Here is a 15,903-nt window from a genome sequence, read left to right as displayed (position 1 = left end):
CGCAGTGCAGGGGTTAGTTGGGTACTCACTCAGCAATGAAGCAGATGCTGACAACAGGGTAAACCAAGTCTCTGAACGCCGTTGTCCCTCGAGGAGAGCTCGTCTGGGTCCCGTCCCCTACAGTACTGCCGGTGGTCCGTGACCTGCCTCCTGGCACTAAGTTTTAGATTGTCCGTTGTGCCCGGTAACTTAGAGCTGTCCGAGCCCCGCTCCCCACTGTGGCTAAGTGGAGGAGCCTGCTCTCAGGAGCTCACGCTTGGGATTTCAGTGGGCTGCTTGCTAGGAAATCCCTATCCCCCTCATTGAGCTAGTGCCCCCAATCTCTGAGCTGGTGGGAACAGTCCATAAAGGCCCCGTTCTCCGCAGGTTAATTGCCGGGTTGCCTGAAGCTTCTCCCCGACCTAGGGTCTGTGTACCCCATCATGCCTTCTGTCCCGAATCGGTGATAGGACCAGGCTGCTGATGTCCTCCTTAATGGGTCCCAGGCACCTAGTCTCAATCCCCTGTGACCGGGTGTCCGACTCCTCTAGGTCCAGACCACCGTCTGTGACCTAGTTCACTTCTCCCCTGGGAGCTCCAACTCCTAGCTTCCTCAGAGCTCCTCACAGCTCGAGGGCTACCACTGAACTGACTCGACACCTCCCACCTCCCGGTCTGACCCCTAGATGGGTGGCCGAATTCCTGCTTAAGCAGCCCACTGGTGTGCCTGACAGGTGTGGTGCAAGGTGTATCTAGGATTTGTGAATGCTGGTGGAGGTAGTACTGTTGGATAGAGACCCAGAACCATGGGAGGTTGAATACTGCATGGGGAGGGCAGTTTGTGCAGTACCCAGTGACGACCTGAATAGTCCAGGGGCATCACAACTGCATCCAATCACAGGCGCCAGGACAGCCGGTGGGCGGGAAAAGCAGCGTAACTAAAAGACCCCATACACTCTAGCATCTACCATGATCCTAGAATGTATGGGCTCATTCCAGGTCAGTTGGCGTGGTGATGTTTCTTCTCGTCCACCATAATCATGCAAGGGGGGTTTCGCCCCCTGCATCCCTCCTATGTGGGTGTGTCACCCCCAGACCCCCGCTTCTATTATAAAACGCTCCATACCCATGTGGAGTTAGAAAAACAAGGTTTATTCTGGCTGGAACATCGGATGGCATTTTGAACACACCACTATCATGTGATAGGGGGCATGTTGAAATGACGTCATACCTGGGAGGAGCCCATATATTCTTGCATCTACCCCTCAGTACCGAAGTATAAAAATAAATAAATAAAACAATTGGAGCAGGGTCCCACGGTATTCTGATACCCAGCACAGATAAAGCCCACGGCTTAAGCCCCAGCCCTGCACTTTTCTTAGCTGTGTATCAAAAGAAGAACTGCATGCGGTTTTTTTTGTTATTTAAATAATAAATAATTTAAAAAAACGACGTTCAGTCCCCTCAATTTTCATACCCAGCCAAGATAAAGCCCCACAGCTGCGGGCTGGTATTCTCCGGCTGGGGAGATCCAGCCTGAAAATATCAGCCTCTAGCTGCCTGGAATTGCTGCATCCATTAGATGCTTTACCGCCTCATCACAATTGCGCTGGTGTGGTGGAAATCGGGATACTGAAGGGGTTAATAACAGCTCACAGCTGCTACTAAACCCTCAGTTAGTGATGGCAGGAATCTATGACACCCACATCACTAATTTGTAAGTGAAAGTAAATAAACACAAACACAGAAAAAATCCTTTATCTGGAATAAAATACAAAAATCCACCACTTTCACCTCTTTATTAACCCCTAACACCTTGCTGGTCCGATGTAATCCACACGATATCCTACAGCTATTCAGCTCCGCTACATCCAAGTCACAGAGAGCAGCCATAGAACATGACTACCGCAGTGAGTGCAGAGAATGACTGAGCTGCGGAATGAGTGGTGACATTACTCAGGTCATTCGCGGTCACAGCTGGAGGATGCCATATTCCTTCACTTGTAACAGCAGGAAACCTGACCTCAGGTGGAGGTCACTGAGTTCACAGACCTGCATCTCCTGGAAGAAAACCACAGTTTGTTTGCCAAGAGATGTAAATTTGGTGATTAATTTTTTTAAACCATATTACTGCACTTAATCTACACCTCCTGGCATTTTTTTACACCGATTTTTTGCCACGATTTTTGCTGTGGTTTTCTGCCAGGAGGTGTAGATTGGGTGCACGGATATGGTGTAAAAATTTCAGCACCAAATTTGCATCACTATGTCCAAAAATGCAAAAAAACATTTTTTTTTCCTGCCAGTAAGTGCAAATTTTGGTGCTGAAATCTGGTGTAGTACTAAATGTGCAGCTCCTGGCAGAATACCGCAGCAAAAATTGCGGGGAAAAAAACGCATCAACAAACAGCAGATTTTCGCCAGGAGGTGTAGATTGGGTGCAGGAATGTGGTGTAAAAGTTTATATCTCTTGGCAAAAAAAAAACCCCCTTAGTATTCTGCCAGGAGATGGAGGTCTCACCTGAGGTAAGGTCACTAACTTTACTGAGGTCACCTGAGGTTAGGTTACTTGCTGTTACAGATGGAGGACCGTGAGAATCTCCAGTTGTGACCACAAATAACCTGAGTGACGTCATCGCTCATCACGGCTCATTCATTCTCTAGAGCTCATAGCGGGCAGTCCTGTTCTATGGCGCTTGCTGTGAGATTCCGATGTAGCAGAGCTGAATCGCCGTGGGATCTCGTGCGGATTAATTCGGACTTGCAGATATGTTTGGGGGTTAATAAAATGGTTAAAGTGGGTGTTTGGTCTTTTATTCCAAATAAAGCATTTTGTCGGTGTCTGTGTTTATTTACTTTCATTTACAGATTATTGATGCGAGTGTCTCTTAGATGCCTGCCATAACTAATCTTGGGTTTAGTAGCAGCTGTGTGCTGTTATTAACCCCTTATTACCCTGATTGCCACCACATCAGGGCAATCGCGAAGAGGCGGTAAAGCTCCGGGCTTGTCGCATTCAATGGATGCGACAATTCCGGGCGGCTGGAAGCTGATATTTTTAGGCTGGGTCTCCCCAGAATGAGAATACCATCCCCCGGCTGCCTTTATCAAGGCTGGATATGAAAATTTGGGGGGGGGACCACATATCGTTTTTTTAAATTATTTAAATAAAAAAAAAAAAAAGCTGCATGCGGTTTCCCTTCTATTAATGCACAGCCAGGAGAAGCGCAGGGCTGGGGCTGTAGCTGTGGGCTTTATCAAAGCTGGTTATCAAAATACCGGGGGGATCTTGCACCAATTGTTTTATTTATTTATTGTTTTACCTCGGTACTGATCTACAAATAGAGTCTGTCAGTGATTGCAGGCAGGCATGGTTACATAGGCTGTAACATAGGCTGGGGGTGCATCTGACTGCAACCAAGCACAGACGACAGGACGGCCAGTGGGCGGGGAAAGCAGGGAAAGCTGTGTATGCGATCGCAGCACAGGAAGTGAACATGCGACTTGGAAGCAGTGTGCCACCATGTCACGTAGCCTCAGTAAGTATGATTCATTCTTGTTTTCTTTATTTTTCCTACATATTTTTTTTTTAATTTCTCGAGTGCCGGATCCTGATCAAACACCCAGAATCCCGAGCCCAGGTCCGGCACCCGGGCATCTTTGAAACTAGATAATTAGATTTCAAAATGTATTTTTTTATCCTTTTTATTTGTCATTGTTAATGTATTTTATGATCTCATGTCAATTTAATTTATGTTTATCAATGTCTCTTTGGCTGTAGAGTTTGGAGAAACAAGGTTGTTGGAAAAAGGATTTCTCATTGTAGAAGTCATCAAATTTTTCAGCTTTTTCAGCTTACTCTTATCCATCTGGCATTTTGCCAGACAAGGACTACACAGATCATTTTCATTGACAAGGTAAAGGGATTTAACCCTTTCGATGGTTTCTTGATATTCCTCCTCTGTTTTTTTTGTATTCTGGATAGGATTTCTCTTTGTGTTAAGCTTCTTCAGTTTAGGGAGGTTGAGTATGCTGGGGGGAATTGAAGTAAGTTGATTATCAAAGACACCTACTTCCTTAAGCTGTTTTAGATTCCCAAATGTAGTTGGCAACATATCAAGGCTGTTAAGTCCTAGGTTAAGTTGCCGCAAGTTATTGAGATGGCTCAGTTCCATAGGAACACCATTTGTGGTCAGTTTGTTGTTGCAAACATTAAGAAGTAGGAGGTTTGTCAATTGGCCTATAGACTCTGGAAGTTTCTCTATTTGATTGCTGTGTAGATCAAGCCATCGAAGATTGTGAAAACGATGTATCCAATCCGGGATCTTGCGTATTAAATTTCTACTGAGGTCTAACTCTTCTATGTCACAAAGTTTCAATAAGCATTTGGGAACAGCAGCAATTCCCATCTTAGAAAGATCCAACCTTCTTTTTCCATCAAACGTAATACGGATGGAGTTCTTAGCTGTCTTCAAAGTGATTTTCTTATCCTTCTGTTTTCCTTTACCCTTTGGCATTTTCTGAAACAAAAACATATTTAATTATTTACATATAATACCAACAAAAGCTAAACAAATCTCCAATAATTCTTCAAATGTATTAATAGGCACATATGAACAGTGGAAGTAATTTAACCCCTTAAAGACTGAGGCACTTTGCACGTCATTAATTAGATTAAGATTAAGATTACATGCTACACACAGAGCAACTCGGCGCAGATGGTAACAGCCCTGGCACACATTGCAAACACGCTTTCTCCAGCGGTGTTCCAGGTGCACTGAACGTCTGTGGAGAAAATCCAATCTAGCCGAAGATTTCATCCATTATAAGCTTATGCTCAAAACATACAATGCTGACCTACACCTCTCCAAACGACTCTTTGATACTTTCCATTCACCCCTCAGCCCAAGAGTTCTGTCCCCAACCACTAACCTCAGCACAGATGACCTGGCCAATTATTTTAAACCAAAAATTGACCATATACGCTTCCTCACAGCCTTATAACACCACACATTGTCTGCCCTCCTACACTTCATCTAGCTCGCTTTCACTCTTTGATCCAGTCACAGAAGAAGAAGTTACTTGGCTCCTTGCATCTTCACTCCCTACTACCTGCACCAGTGACCCTATTCCCTCACATCTCCTTAAATCTGTTACTCCAGCTGTCACCACTCACTGAACTAAAATATTCAACCTCTCTCGTTCCTCTGGTGTCTTTCCCTCCTCCTTCAAACATGCCAGCATATACCCATTACTTAAAAATCCATCCCTGGACCAAAATTGTGCCGCTAACTACAGACCTGTCTCTAATTTCCCCTTCATCTCTAAAATCCTGGAACGCCTGGTCCACTCCCGTTTAATCCGCTATCTGTCAGATAACTCTCACCTTGACCCTCTACAATCCAGTTTCCGCTCCTTAAGGTACCATCACACTAAGCGACGCTCCAGCGATCCCACCAGCAACCTGACCTGGCAGGGAGCGCTGGAGCATCGCTACACGGGTTGCTAGTGAGCTGTCACACAGGCAGATCTCACCAGCAACCAGTGACCAGCCCCCAGCCTGTAGCGACGCGTGGAAGCATGCTGCGCTTGGTAACTAAGATAAATATCGGGTAACCAACCCGATATTTACCTTGGTTACCAGCGCACACCGCTTAGCGCTGGCTCCCTGCACACCTAACCACAGTACACATCGGGTTAATTACCCGATGTGTACTCCAGCTACGTGTGCAGGCAGAAGGGAGCCGGCTTCTGCGGACGCTGGTAACCACGGTAAACATCGGGTAACCAAGAAGCCCTTACCTTGGTTACCGGATATTTACCTTCGTTACCAGCGTCCGCTGCTCTTACGCTGCCAGTGCCGGCTCCCTGTTCCCTAAACTCCTAGCCACAGTACACATCGGCTTAATTACCCGATGTGTACTCTTGCTACGTGTGCAGAGAGCAGGGAGCCGGCACTGACAGCATGAGAGCGGCGGACGCTGGTAACGAAGGTAAATATCGGGTAACCAAGGTAAGGGCTTCTTGGTTACCTGATGTTTACCGTGGTTACCAGCGTCCGCAGAAGCCGGCTCCTGCTGCCTGCACATTCAGTTGTTGCTCACTCGCTGTCACACACAGCGATGTGTGCTTTACAGTGGGAGAGCAACAACTAAAAAATGGTCCAGGACATTCAGCAACAACCAGCGACCTCACAGCAGGGGCCAGCTTGTTGCTGGATGTCACACACAGCGACATCACTAGCAACATCGCTGCTACGTCACAAAAGTCGTGCCTCAGCAGCGATGTTGCTAGCGATGTTGCTTAGTGTGACGTGGCCTTTATATACTACTGAAACTCCTCTTTCTAAAGTCTCTAATGATTTAGGGCTGGTTCACACTAAGCGACAGCGACAACTAGGTCGCTGTTACGTCACCATTTTCTGTGACGTAACAGCGACCTTGTAAGTCGCTGTTATGATCGCTGCTTAGCTGTCAAACACAGCAGCCGAAGCAGCGATCATAACCGCGAGAGCAGGGAGCCACGCACACTGCTTAGCGCTGGCTCCTTGCTCTCCTAGCTACAGTACACATCGGGTTAATTAACCCGATGTGTACTGCAGCTACATGTGCAGAGAGCCGGAGCCGGCAGCACAGGCAGCGTGAGAGCTGCGGAGTCTGGTAACTAAGGTAAATATCGGATAACCACCTTGGTTACCCGATGTTTACCCTGGTTACAGCTTACCACAGCTGCCAGATGCTGGCTCCTGCTCGCTTCATTTCGTCGCTCTCTCGCTGTCACACACAGCGATCTGTGTGTCACAGCGGGAGAGCGCCTTTGAAGAAAACGAACCAGGGCTGTGTGTAATGAGCAGCGATCTCGCAGCAGGGGCCAGATCGCTGCTCAGTGTCACACACAGCGAGATCGCTAATGAGGTCACTGTTGCGTCACCAAAACCGTGCCGTAGCAGCGATTTTTGGTAGCGATCTCGCTGGGGGTGGTACGGGGGGAAGGGTTAGGACAGTCAATACAGTAAGCAGGAATACAGGTACAGAGTCATACGTAACGTGCATGTACACTAATGCCCGAAGCCTCACAAATAAGGTGGAGGAATTAGAATTAATATTGTTGGAAGAAAATTATGATATAGTGGGGATATCAGAGACATGGCTGGATGAGAGCTATGACTGGGCTGTTAATTTACACGGTTATAGCCTATTCAGGAATGACCGTACAAATAAGCGAGGGGGAGGTGTGTGTCTATATGTAAAATCATCCTTAAAACCCATCCTGCGTGACAACATATGTGAGGGTACTGAGAATGTAGAGTCCCTATGGGTAGAGATAAGGGGGGGGAGAATGAATAATAAAATACTGATAGGGGTGTGTTATAAGACGCCGAATATTATGGAAGAGGTAGAGAATCTCCTCATAAAGCAAATTGATAAAGCAACGAGTCTCGAAGAGGTAATTATTATGGGGGACTTTAACTATCCTGATATAAATTGGGGAACAGAAACTTGCAGTTCCAGCAAAGGAAATAGATTTTTGATAACAATGAAAGATAATTACCTTTCACAAATGGTACAGGACCCCACAAGAGGGGGAGCACTACTAGACCTTGTACTAACCAATAGGCCAGACCGCATATCAAATATACAAGTTGGGGGTTACTTGGGGAATAGTGATCACAAAATAATAAGTTTTCATGTATTTTTTTAGTAAGATGTATAGTAGAGGGGCTACAAGGACATTAAACTTCAGGAAAGCAAATTTTAAACGGTTGAGAGATGATCTTAGTGCAATAAACTGGGATGATGTACTAAGTAATAAAAGTACACAAAGCAAATGGGAGACTTTTATGAGCATCCTGAATAGGGCTTGTGCAGAAAATATACCCTATGGGAACAAACATGCTAGAAATAGGAGGAAACCCCTATGGCTAAATAGAGCTGTAAGGGAAGCAATAAAAGAAAAACAAAAAGCCTTAAAAGAATTAAAGAGGGTAGGTAGTGATGAGGCATTATATAATTATAGAAAATTAAATAAAATATGTAAAAAGCAAATTAAGTTAGCTAAGTTTGAGACAGAGAGACTCATTGCGAGAGAAAGTAAAAATAATCCTAAAATATTCTTTAACTACATAAACAGTAAAAAACTGAAAAGCGATAGTGTTGGCCCCCTTAAAAATAGTCTTGGTGAAATGGTGGAAGGGGATGAGGGTAAAGCCAACCTGCTGAATGACTTTTTTTCTACGGTTTTTATACAAGAAAATGCCATGGCAGATGACATGACCAGTGATACCATAAATTCACCCTTGAATATTACATGCTTAACACAGCAGGAAGTACGCCGCCGCCTCGAAATCACTAAGGTTGACAAATCTCCGGGCCCGGATGGCGTACACCCCAGAGTATTACAGGAATTGAGTTCTGTAATAGATAGACCATTATTTTTAATCTTCTCAGATTCCTTAATAACAGGGTCGGTACCGCAGGACTGGCGCATAGCAAATGTGGTGCCAATATTCAAAAAGGGGACAAAAACTGAGCCGGGAAATTATAGGCCGGTAAGTTTAACCTCTACGGTTGGTAAAATCCTTGAGGGTTTCTTGAGAGATGCTATACTGGAGTATCTCAAGAAAAATAACCTTATGACAGAGTATCAACATGGGTTTATGAGGGATCGATCCTGTCAAACTAATTTGATCAGCTTCTATGAAGAGGTAAGTTCAAGCCTGGACCAGGGAAATGCAGTGGATGTTGTGTATATGGACTTTTCAAAAGCTTTTGATACGGTGCCACACAAAAGGTTGGTACATAAAATGAGAATAATGGGGATAGGGGAAAATATGTCTAACTGGGTTAAAAACTGGCTCAGTGATAGGAAACAAAGGGTGGTTATTAATGGTACGTACTCGGACTGGGTCTCAGTTCATAGTGGGGTACCACAGGGGTCAGTATTGGGCCCGCTTCTTTTCAACATATTTATAAATGACCTTGTTGGGGGCATGCGGAGTAAAATTTCAATATTTGCAGATGATACTAAACTCTGCAGGGTAATCAATACAGAGGAGGATAATTTTATATTACAGGGAGATTTATGTAAATTGGAGGATTGGGCTGAGAAATGGCAATTGAAGTTTAATGTAGATAAATGTAAGGTCATGCACTTGGGTAGAGGAAATAACATTTATGATTATGTACTTAATTGTAGAACACTGGGTAAAACAGACACAGAAAAAGACTTGGGTGTATGGGTGGATGGTAAACTTCACTTTAGTGGACAGTGTCAGGCAACTGCTGCCAGGGCTAATAAAATAATGGGATGTATTAAAAGAGGTATAAGTGTTCATGAAAAAAATATAGTTCTACCTCTGTACAAGTCACTAGTGCGACCGCACTTAGAATACTGTGTACAATTCTGGTCACCGATATATAAGAAGGACATAGCTGAACTGGAGAGGGTGCAGAGAAGAGCCACCAAGATTATTAGAGGAATGGGTGGGCTGCAATACCAAGACAGGTTATTAAACTTGGGGTTATTTAGTTTGGAAAAACGAAGGCTTAGGGGGGATCTAATCACAATGTATAAATATATGAGGGGACAGTACAGAGACCTTTCCAAAGATCTTTTTACACCTAGGCCTGCGACTGGAACACGGGGGCATCCGCTACGTCTTGAGGAAAGAAGGTTTAATCATAATCACAGACGAGGATTCTTTACTGTACGAGCAGTGAGACTGTGGAACTCTCTGCCGCATGATGTTGTAATGAGTGATTCACTACTAACATTTAAGCAGAGCCTGGATGCCTTTCTTGAAAAATTTAATATTACCAGTTATGTATATTAGATTTTATGACAGGGTATTGATCCAGGGAACTAGTCTGATTGCCGGATGTGGAGTCAGGAAGGACATTTTTTCCCCATTGGAACTTGTTTGCCACATTGGGGTTTTTTTGCCTTCCTCTGGATCAACATGTTAGGCTACGGGTTGAACTAGATGGACTTAGAGTCTCCTTTCAACCTTAAAAACTATGATACTATGATACTATGATACTTTGTGTGAAGCACCCCTTACTAACAGCTAAATCTAATGATCACTACTCCCTGCTGATTCTCCTGGATCTCTCTCCTACATTCCATACTGTGGATCATCAGCTCCTCCTCACTATGCTCCGCTCTATCGGGCTCACAGACATCGTTCTTTTTTGGTTCTCCTCTTACCTCTCTGACCACTCATTCACTGTATCTTTTGCCGGCTCCTCTTCCTCTCCTCTTCCTCTTACGGTCGGGGTTCCTCAGGGTTCAGTCCGCGGCCCCCTCTTTTTCTCTCTATACACTACCCCTATTGGACAAACAATCAGCAGATTTGGTTTCCAGTACCATCTCTATGCTGATGATACTCAACTGTACACATCTTCTCCTGACATCACCCCTGCATTATTACAAAATACTACCGATTGTCTGTCTACTGTATCCAACATCATGTCCTCCCTCTTTCTAAAACTAAACTTATCAAAAACTGAACGTCTCCTGTTTCCTCCCTCTTCAAACCTTCTGAAACCCAATATTACCATTTCTGTGTGTGACTCTACTCTACTATTACACCCCAGCAGAACCCGCTGTCTTGGGGTTATATATGACTCCAATCTCTCCTTCACTCCCCTTATTCATTCACTCGCTCGTTCATGTCTATTCCACATCAAAAATATCTCTAGAATTCGTCCTTTTCTTACCATTGACTCTGCAAAAACTCTTACTGTCGCTCTCATTCATTCTCGCCTGGATTATTGTAATTCTTTACTAATTTGTCTCCCTGTTACTAAACTCTCCCCTCTCCAATCCATTCTGAATGCCGCAGCCAGAATCATTTTCCTCTCCAACTGCTTTACTCATGCCTCTGCTCTGTGCATTGCAGTGTGTCATTGCACTGGTTGCCTATCCGCTACAGAATCCAACATAAACGTATCACTCTCACTCACAAAGCTCTCCACTGTTCCACACCACCCTACATCTCCTCCCTCATCTCTATCTATCACCTCACCCGTGCCCTCTGCTCTGCTAATGACCTAAGACTGACATCCTCAACAATTCTAACCTCACACTCCCGTCTTTAAGATTTCTCACGAGCTGCGCCTATGCTCTGGAACATACTACCAAGAACAATCCAATTAATTCCCAACATCCACACCTTTAAGTGGGCCCTAAATACGCATTTCTTTAGACTAGCCTATCACCTCACCGCCCTGATCTAATCTAGTCGTTTTCTGCCCTTCATAAAATTTACTTCCAATTCTTGTCCCCTGTATCTTCTGATTCCATTACTCTCCATGTACTTTTTTACACTCTGTACCTGTAAAAATTCTGGCTGGCGACCGGTCCACGCAGCTGGTTTTGAATCCCCTATTAAATCGATGGCCGGACCATATATGACAAGCTTTTCTCCCCCCGTTCACCTTTTGTGCCTCCCCTATTTCCTCATAGACTTACAAACAGGGCCCTCACTTCTCTTGGTATTTTCATTTTGTTATTTTGTATTGTCTCATATAGTCTGTACATGTCCCCTCTGAATTATAAAGCTCTGCGGAATATGTTGGCACTATAGAAATAAAACTTATTATTATTATTATTATTATTATTAATTAGACCTCATTTTTTAAATATTACCAGCATCACCTTACGAGTTGTGATGGGCGGACTCCCAGATATCCAGGATTGGTGGGACTATGCAGATTTAAAAAACAAAAACGTCTCCTGCCAGATTTGATCTCGGATATCTGGTTGGACGCCGGTTCCCATATATGTTTATGGGGACCAGAATTTGAGACTTTAAAATTGTGGTATAAGGGTTGGGGGATTAGAGCAAGTGTGCTATTCTACCGTCCCAGGGCTATGTGGTACTCAGTACCGGGCCGTGTATGTACGGGGACAGTTCACTGGGTGGCCGTTGCCCGGTTTCGTGACCCTGGGGGTCGCTTGAAAGGAGTTATACACAGGGGAAGATTTATTAAAGGTTAGGTTGTGACGCCACTTGCGGGTCGCGGTTATGGAGATGGAACTGCCACTGCACAGTCTCTCACTGCTGGGTCTGATGGTATTGGCAGCCTAGATGTTGGGCCCTCCGCAAGTAGGGCCGGGGCCCCAGAGGGGGTAGGTGATGGAGTTAGGTGTGGAAAGAAGGGAAGCCACACAAGGGATTGTTGTGTAACTGGGTTCTTTACTCAAAGTAGTTTAATAGCTGGTACCCGGAGGAAAGCTGGTCCTCACCGCTGGTCCCCTTAGTCCCAGTGCCGGTTTGGTGACCTGGTGACTTCTTTCCTGTACCCTTCTCTAGTTGGTGGGTCCCCGAGGCTTTGAGCGACTGGGGGTCCCCTCCTCGTAGTCTCTCAGTCTTTAGTCCATGTGGCAGGCAGCTTCAACCCTGTAGGGTGGTCGGTGTTCTGTTTCCGGCCCCTGGTTCTCTCATCACTGCTGGTGCCCCGGATTTTATGGTCAGTGAGGTCCTGGATGGTCCCCTCACTGTGTAGATTTTATCAGGTCTGCCTGGAGCGTTTCCCTGACCTAGGACTCTGTACCCCGTCAGTGCTATGGTTTCAAGGGTACTCCACGTACTCCTTCGGCAACTGCATGCCTGTGCCTGACAGGTCACTGTTTCACACTCCCGTCAGTACAGATACGCCCATCTCCTCTCACTTCCACTTACTGACTGTCTGACCCCTGCCACCTGGTTGTTGTCTAGTGGACTCGATCGGCTCCACCCCTGGGTGGCCATCCAATGAGTCCAACTCTAGTCTGTCACCAGTCCTTGGGAAGGGATAAAAACTGGGATTATGAGTTTTGGTGTTACCTGCACTGGTCTTCCGGGTCCCTGTGGGTAGGCCCTGCATCTGGATGCAGTACCTTGTAGCTCCTGATGGCTTCAGAGGCGCTACACTCCCCCTTGCTTAATTCCAGCACGTTCTCAGGCTGCAAGTGATACAGGTTACACTTTTTATTTTACATATAAACATAACATAACAGGTCTTCCTGTTCCGAGTCTCTGGCGTGGCTGTAACTGCTTTTGAGCCTCTCATTCATCTTCCAGGGCTACTCATTTACCTTCATACAGATTCACTGATTCCCCCACCCACCAGCAGTCCTGGTGTCTATGATTGGTTGCAGTCAGAAAGCGCCCCCAGCCTCCCAGCCTGTGTAACAAAGTGTCTGACTGCTTGCAATCACAGACCCTGTCTGAAGGTCACTGTAAATTAGAGTATAAATAAATAAATACATTTTTGTTGGGTCCCCCCATATTATGATACCCTGCAGAGATACTGTAAAGCATATGGCTACAGGCTGCTGCTCCCAGCCATGCAATTATCTTGGCTGTGTATCAAAATAAGAGGAAAGTCATGTGTCTTTTTAAATACATTATTTAAATAAATAATTTCTAAAAACCGGCATGCGGTTCCCCCACTAATTATGATACACTGCCATGATAAAGCTGGGTATCAAAATTGATAAAGCGGACTGTGTAAATCATACAAACAGGTATAGGGGCAGTGCAGGTCGTTCTATGAGATAGTGTTCCTGCTGCAGAATCCAAAATAGTCCTTTTAAGGGCTGAAGACAGTGTCCACCTTGCTATCAGCTGTGTACATCATAGAACTGCTGTTGCAAAAAAAAATCCTCTTTATAGTGCTGCATACGCTCTGTTCCTGCAGTGTGTGATATAGGGACAGCTAGGGACAGCTTACTCACAGGCAGGGAGAGATTTAAAGCTGTCCTGACATCTGCTACTAATAATCAACAATCTCAGCACTGCTACATCCCTTGTGTCTGTTATACTAGCAATAGGTATTACAACTTGCAAAAAAAGGTCCCAAAATTGTAAAAACAAGGGGTTCAGGTGTAGTGTAGTGCCTGTCAGCCACCATCTCAATTCACAGTCTTTATTTTTATTAATACTTGCTGTCAGGGGAACAACTTCTGCCTCAAGGCCAATACCTTCCTAGCAGCCACCTAACATATTTTGGGGGGGCTTCATATCTTACAGCACCTACCTAGTGGCTTTCTGCAACTAATGTGTAGCCCCATTACCTTCAGGTCGCCTTGGGGTCTTCAGGGTCTTCACGTGCTGGGATTCTTCTGACAACAGGCAGGTCAGGTTAACTTCAATGGGAATCGTGACGCCACTCTCGGTAATTGCGGTCAGGGAGTGACTGCCACTGCAGTTTAGGGAGCGCCTTGGGCTGATGGTAAATGCAGTCAGTCGTTTTGGCCTCCCAAGAGTGAGGCTGGCCCCAGGGGCTCAGTGTAAGTGTGAGGTACTACAGGTCGCAGAAGAACTCACACACAAGCAGCAATGTCCTTCAGGGTTTTTACTCGCTTTCAGGTGGCAGGGGTGAGTTAAGCCAGGTGATGCTATGATGAACCAGGTGGATCGGCTAATGTAGGGGTGACTGCTGACTCGCCTTCCTAGCCCTTCTTGTTTTGAGGTGACCCCAACTTGGAGTACTGCGGGGGTCACCCAGGGAAGTCGAAACTGCCATTATCCCCTTTCTGGTCCGTTTGCTGGCAGCATGGACCAAGGTAAAGATGGCTCAAGGCTCAATCCTCCATATGGGCCCCCTCGTTGCTGCTGATGCTGCGGACTCTGTGTAGGTTGTGCAGGCCAAGTGAGAGGGTTCCTGCTCTGGAGACCTGTTTCCCCGTGCGGGCTCGGTCTACCGGCAGTCTCCTTACTCAGCTACCCCTTCACCAGGTGGATTTCATGCAGCACTACACGGTAGCTGCTCTACCCCGCCAGCAGCCACTAACTGGTGCAGTGTCTGAGCGTGTCCTGTTCTTCTTCACACCTCAGATGCGGCTCCTCCATTCCTACTCCTCTGGCTGCCTCTGCACAACTCCTCATCTCCAGTCCCACACCAAGCCCCTAGCTGGAATGTGAGGGCTACGCCCCCCTCCCTGGGTCTGCCCAGGGGTCCCCTCTAAGCTGTGTGTGTGTGTCCTGGTTACTAGTGTCTGTGTGTCCACACCCTATTCAGCCTTTAGGATTACCTGTTTTGTACTGACCCAGCATGGGTGCAGTAATCAGTGGTGCCTGACCAGGTCAGGGGCGCCACACTTACACACAGTCTGAGTGTTAGCCAATTTTTATTAATACTTACTGTCAGGGGAACAACTTCTGCCTCAAGGCCAGTACCTTCCTAGCAGCCACCTAGCATATTTTGGGGGGGCTTCATATCTTACAGAACCTAGATAATGGCTTTCTGCAACTAACACACAGTCTGAGTGTTAGCCAATTTTTATTAATACTTGCTGTCAAAGGAACAACTTCTGCTTCAAGGCCAGTACCTTCCTAGCAACAACCTTGTATAGTTTTGGACTCTTTATATTCCAACACCTACATAGTGCCTTGCTCTTACTAAAACACAGTCTGAGTGCCAAAAAGTAATACTAAAAGAAAAGTGTTGTCAAACCCTGTTTTCTTTTGGGGCTCAAAGACATTCACAACATCTTTGTCGACTCCTCCAAGTGGTAGTTTGTCCAATAAAGTTACCTTTTGGATTTTAGACTTACAGAAACAGCTATCGTGAGAATCTATTAACACAAGTTTAACAATCCGGCATAAGTGTTGTTCCACTGCCTGTAGAAAAGGTCACTTTACAGTATTCACCTTGAATAATCAAACCAAAAATATGGGAATAAGAGGGGGTAAGGGCCGTGGTCGAGGTGGTAGTGACAGTGGTGGTCACCCAAGCAGTGTGATTGAGCCAAAGAAAAAGGTTCCTGCTTTATCGACCTCTGCCTTCCTATCCCCATTTTCTTCTCCACGTGGGAAAGCATTCTTGCGCCCTGAACAGTGTGAACAGGTAACGAGTTGGATAGCAGAAAATGTGCTGTTTCTATTTGTCTTAGTTAAAACTGTTATTTAATGCTTGTCTCTGCTGCCATCTACTG

The 15,903-nt window shown here is 45.7% G+C and overlaps 1 protein-coding gene across 3 annotated transcripts in view; it reads right to left on the bottom strand.

The window, feature by feature from the left end:
- Positions 1-3,686: 3,686 nt before the first annotated feature.
- Positions 3,687-15,903, bottom strand: part of LRRC18 (leucine rich repeat containing 18) — a 150,332-nt gene continuing 138,115 nt past the window's right edge. For 2 of the 3 annotated variants that reach the window (XM_075347328.1, XM_075347329.1), the window contains exon 3: positions 3,687-4,499. In XM_075347328.1, the coding sequence (XP_075203443.1) occupies positions 3,726-4,496 (771 nt within the window). In that variant the 5' untranslated portion in view covers positions 4,497-4,499 and the 3' untranslated portion in view covers positions 3,687-3,725. Of the gene's footprint in view, positions 4,500-10,185; positions 10,307-15,903 lie in introns of all 3 variants that reach the window. The other variant, XM_075347330.1, reaches the window with a different exon arrangement.

Source organism: Anomaloglossus baeobatrachus, chromosome 5 (assembly GCF_048569485.1).
Source record: "Anomaloglossus baeobatrachus isolate aAnoBae1 chromosome 5, aAnoBae1.hap1, whole genome shotgun sequence".
Lineage (NCBI taxonomy): Eukaryota > Metazoa > Chordata > Amphibia > Anura > Aromobatidae > Anomaloglossus > Anomaloglossus baeobatrachus.
Note: the sequence above shows the minus strand (reverse complement) of the source record. Positions and strands in the feature narration are given on the sequence as shown.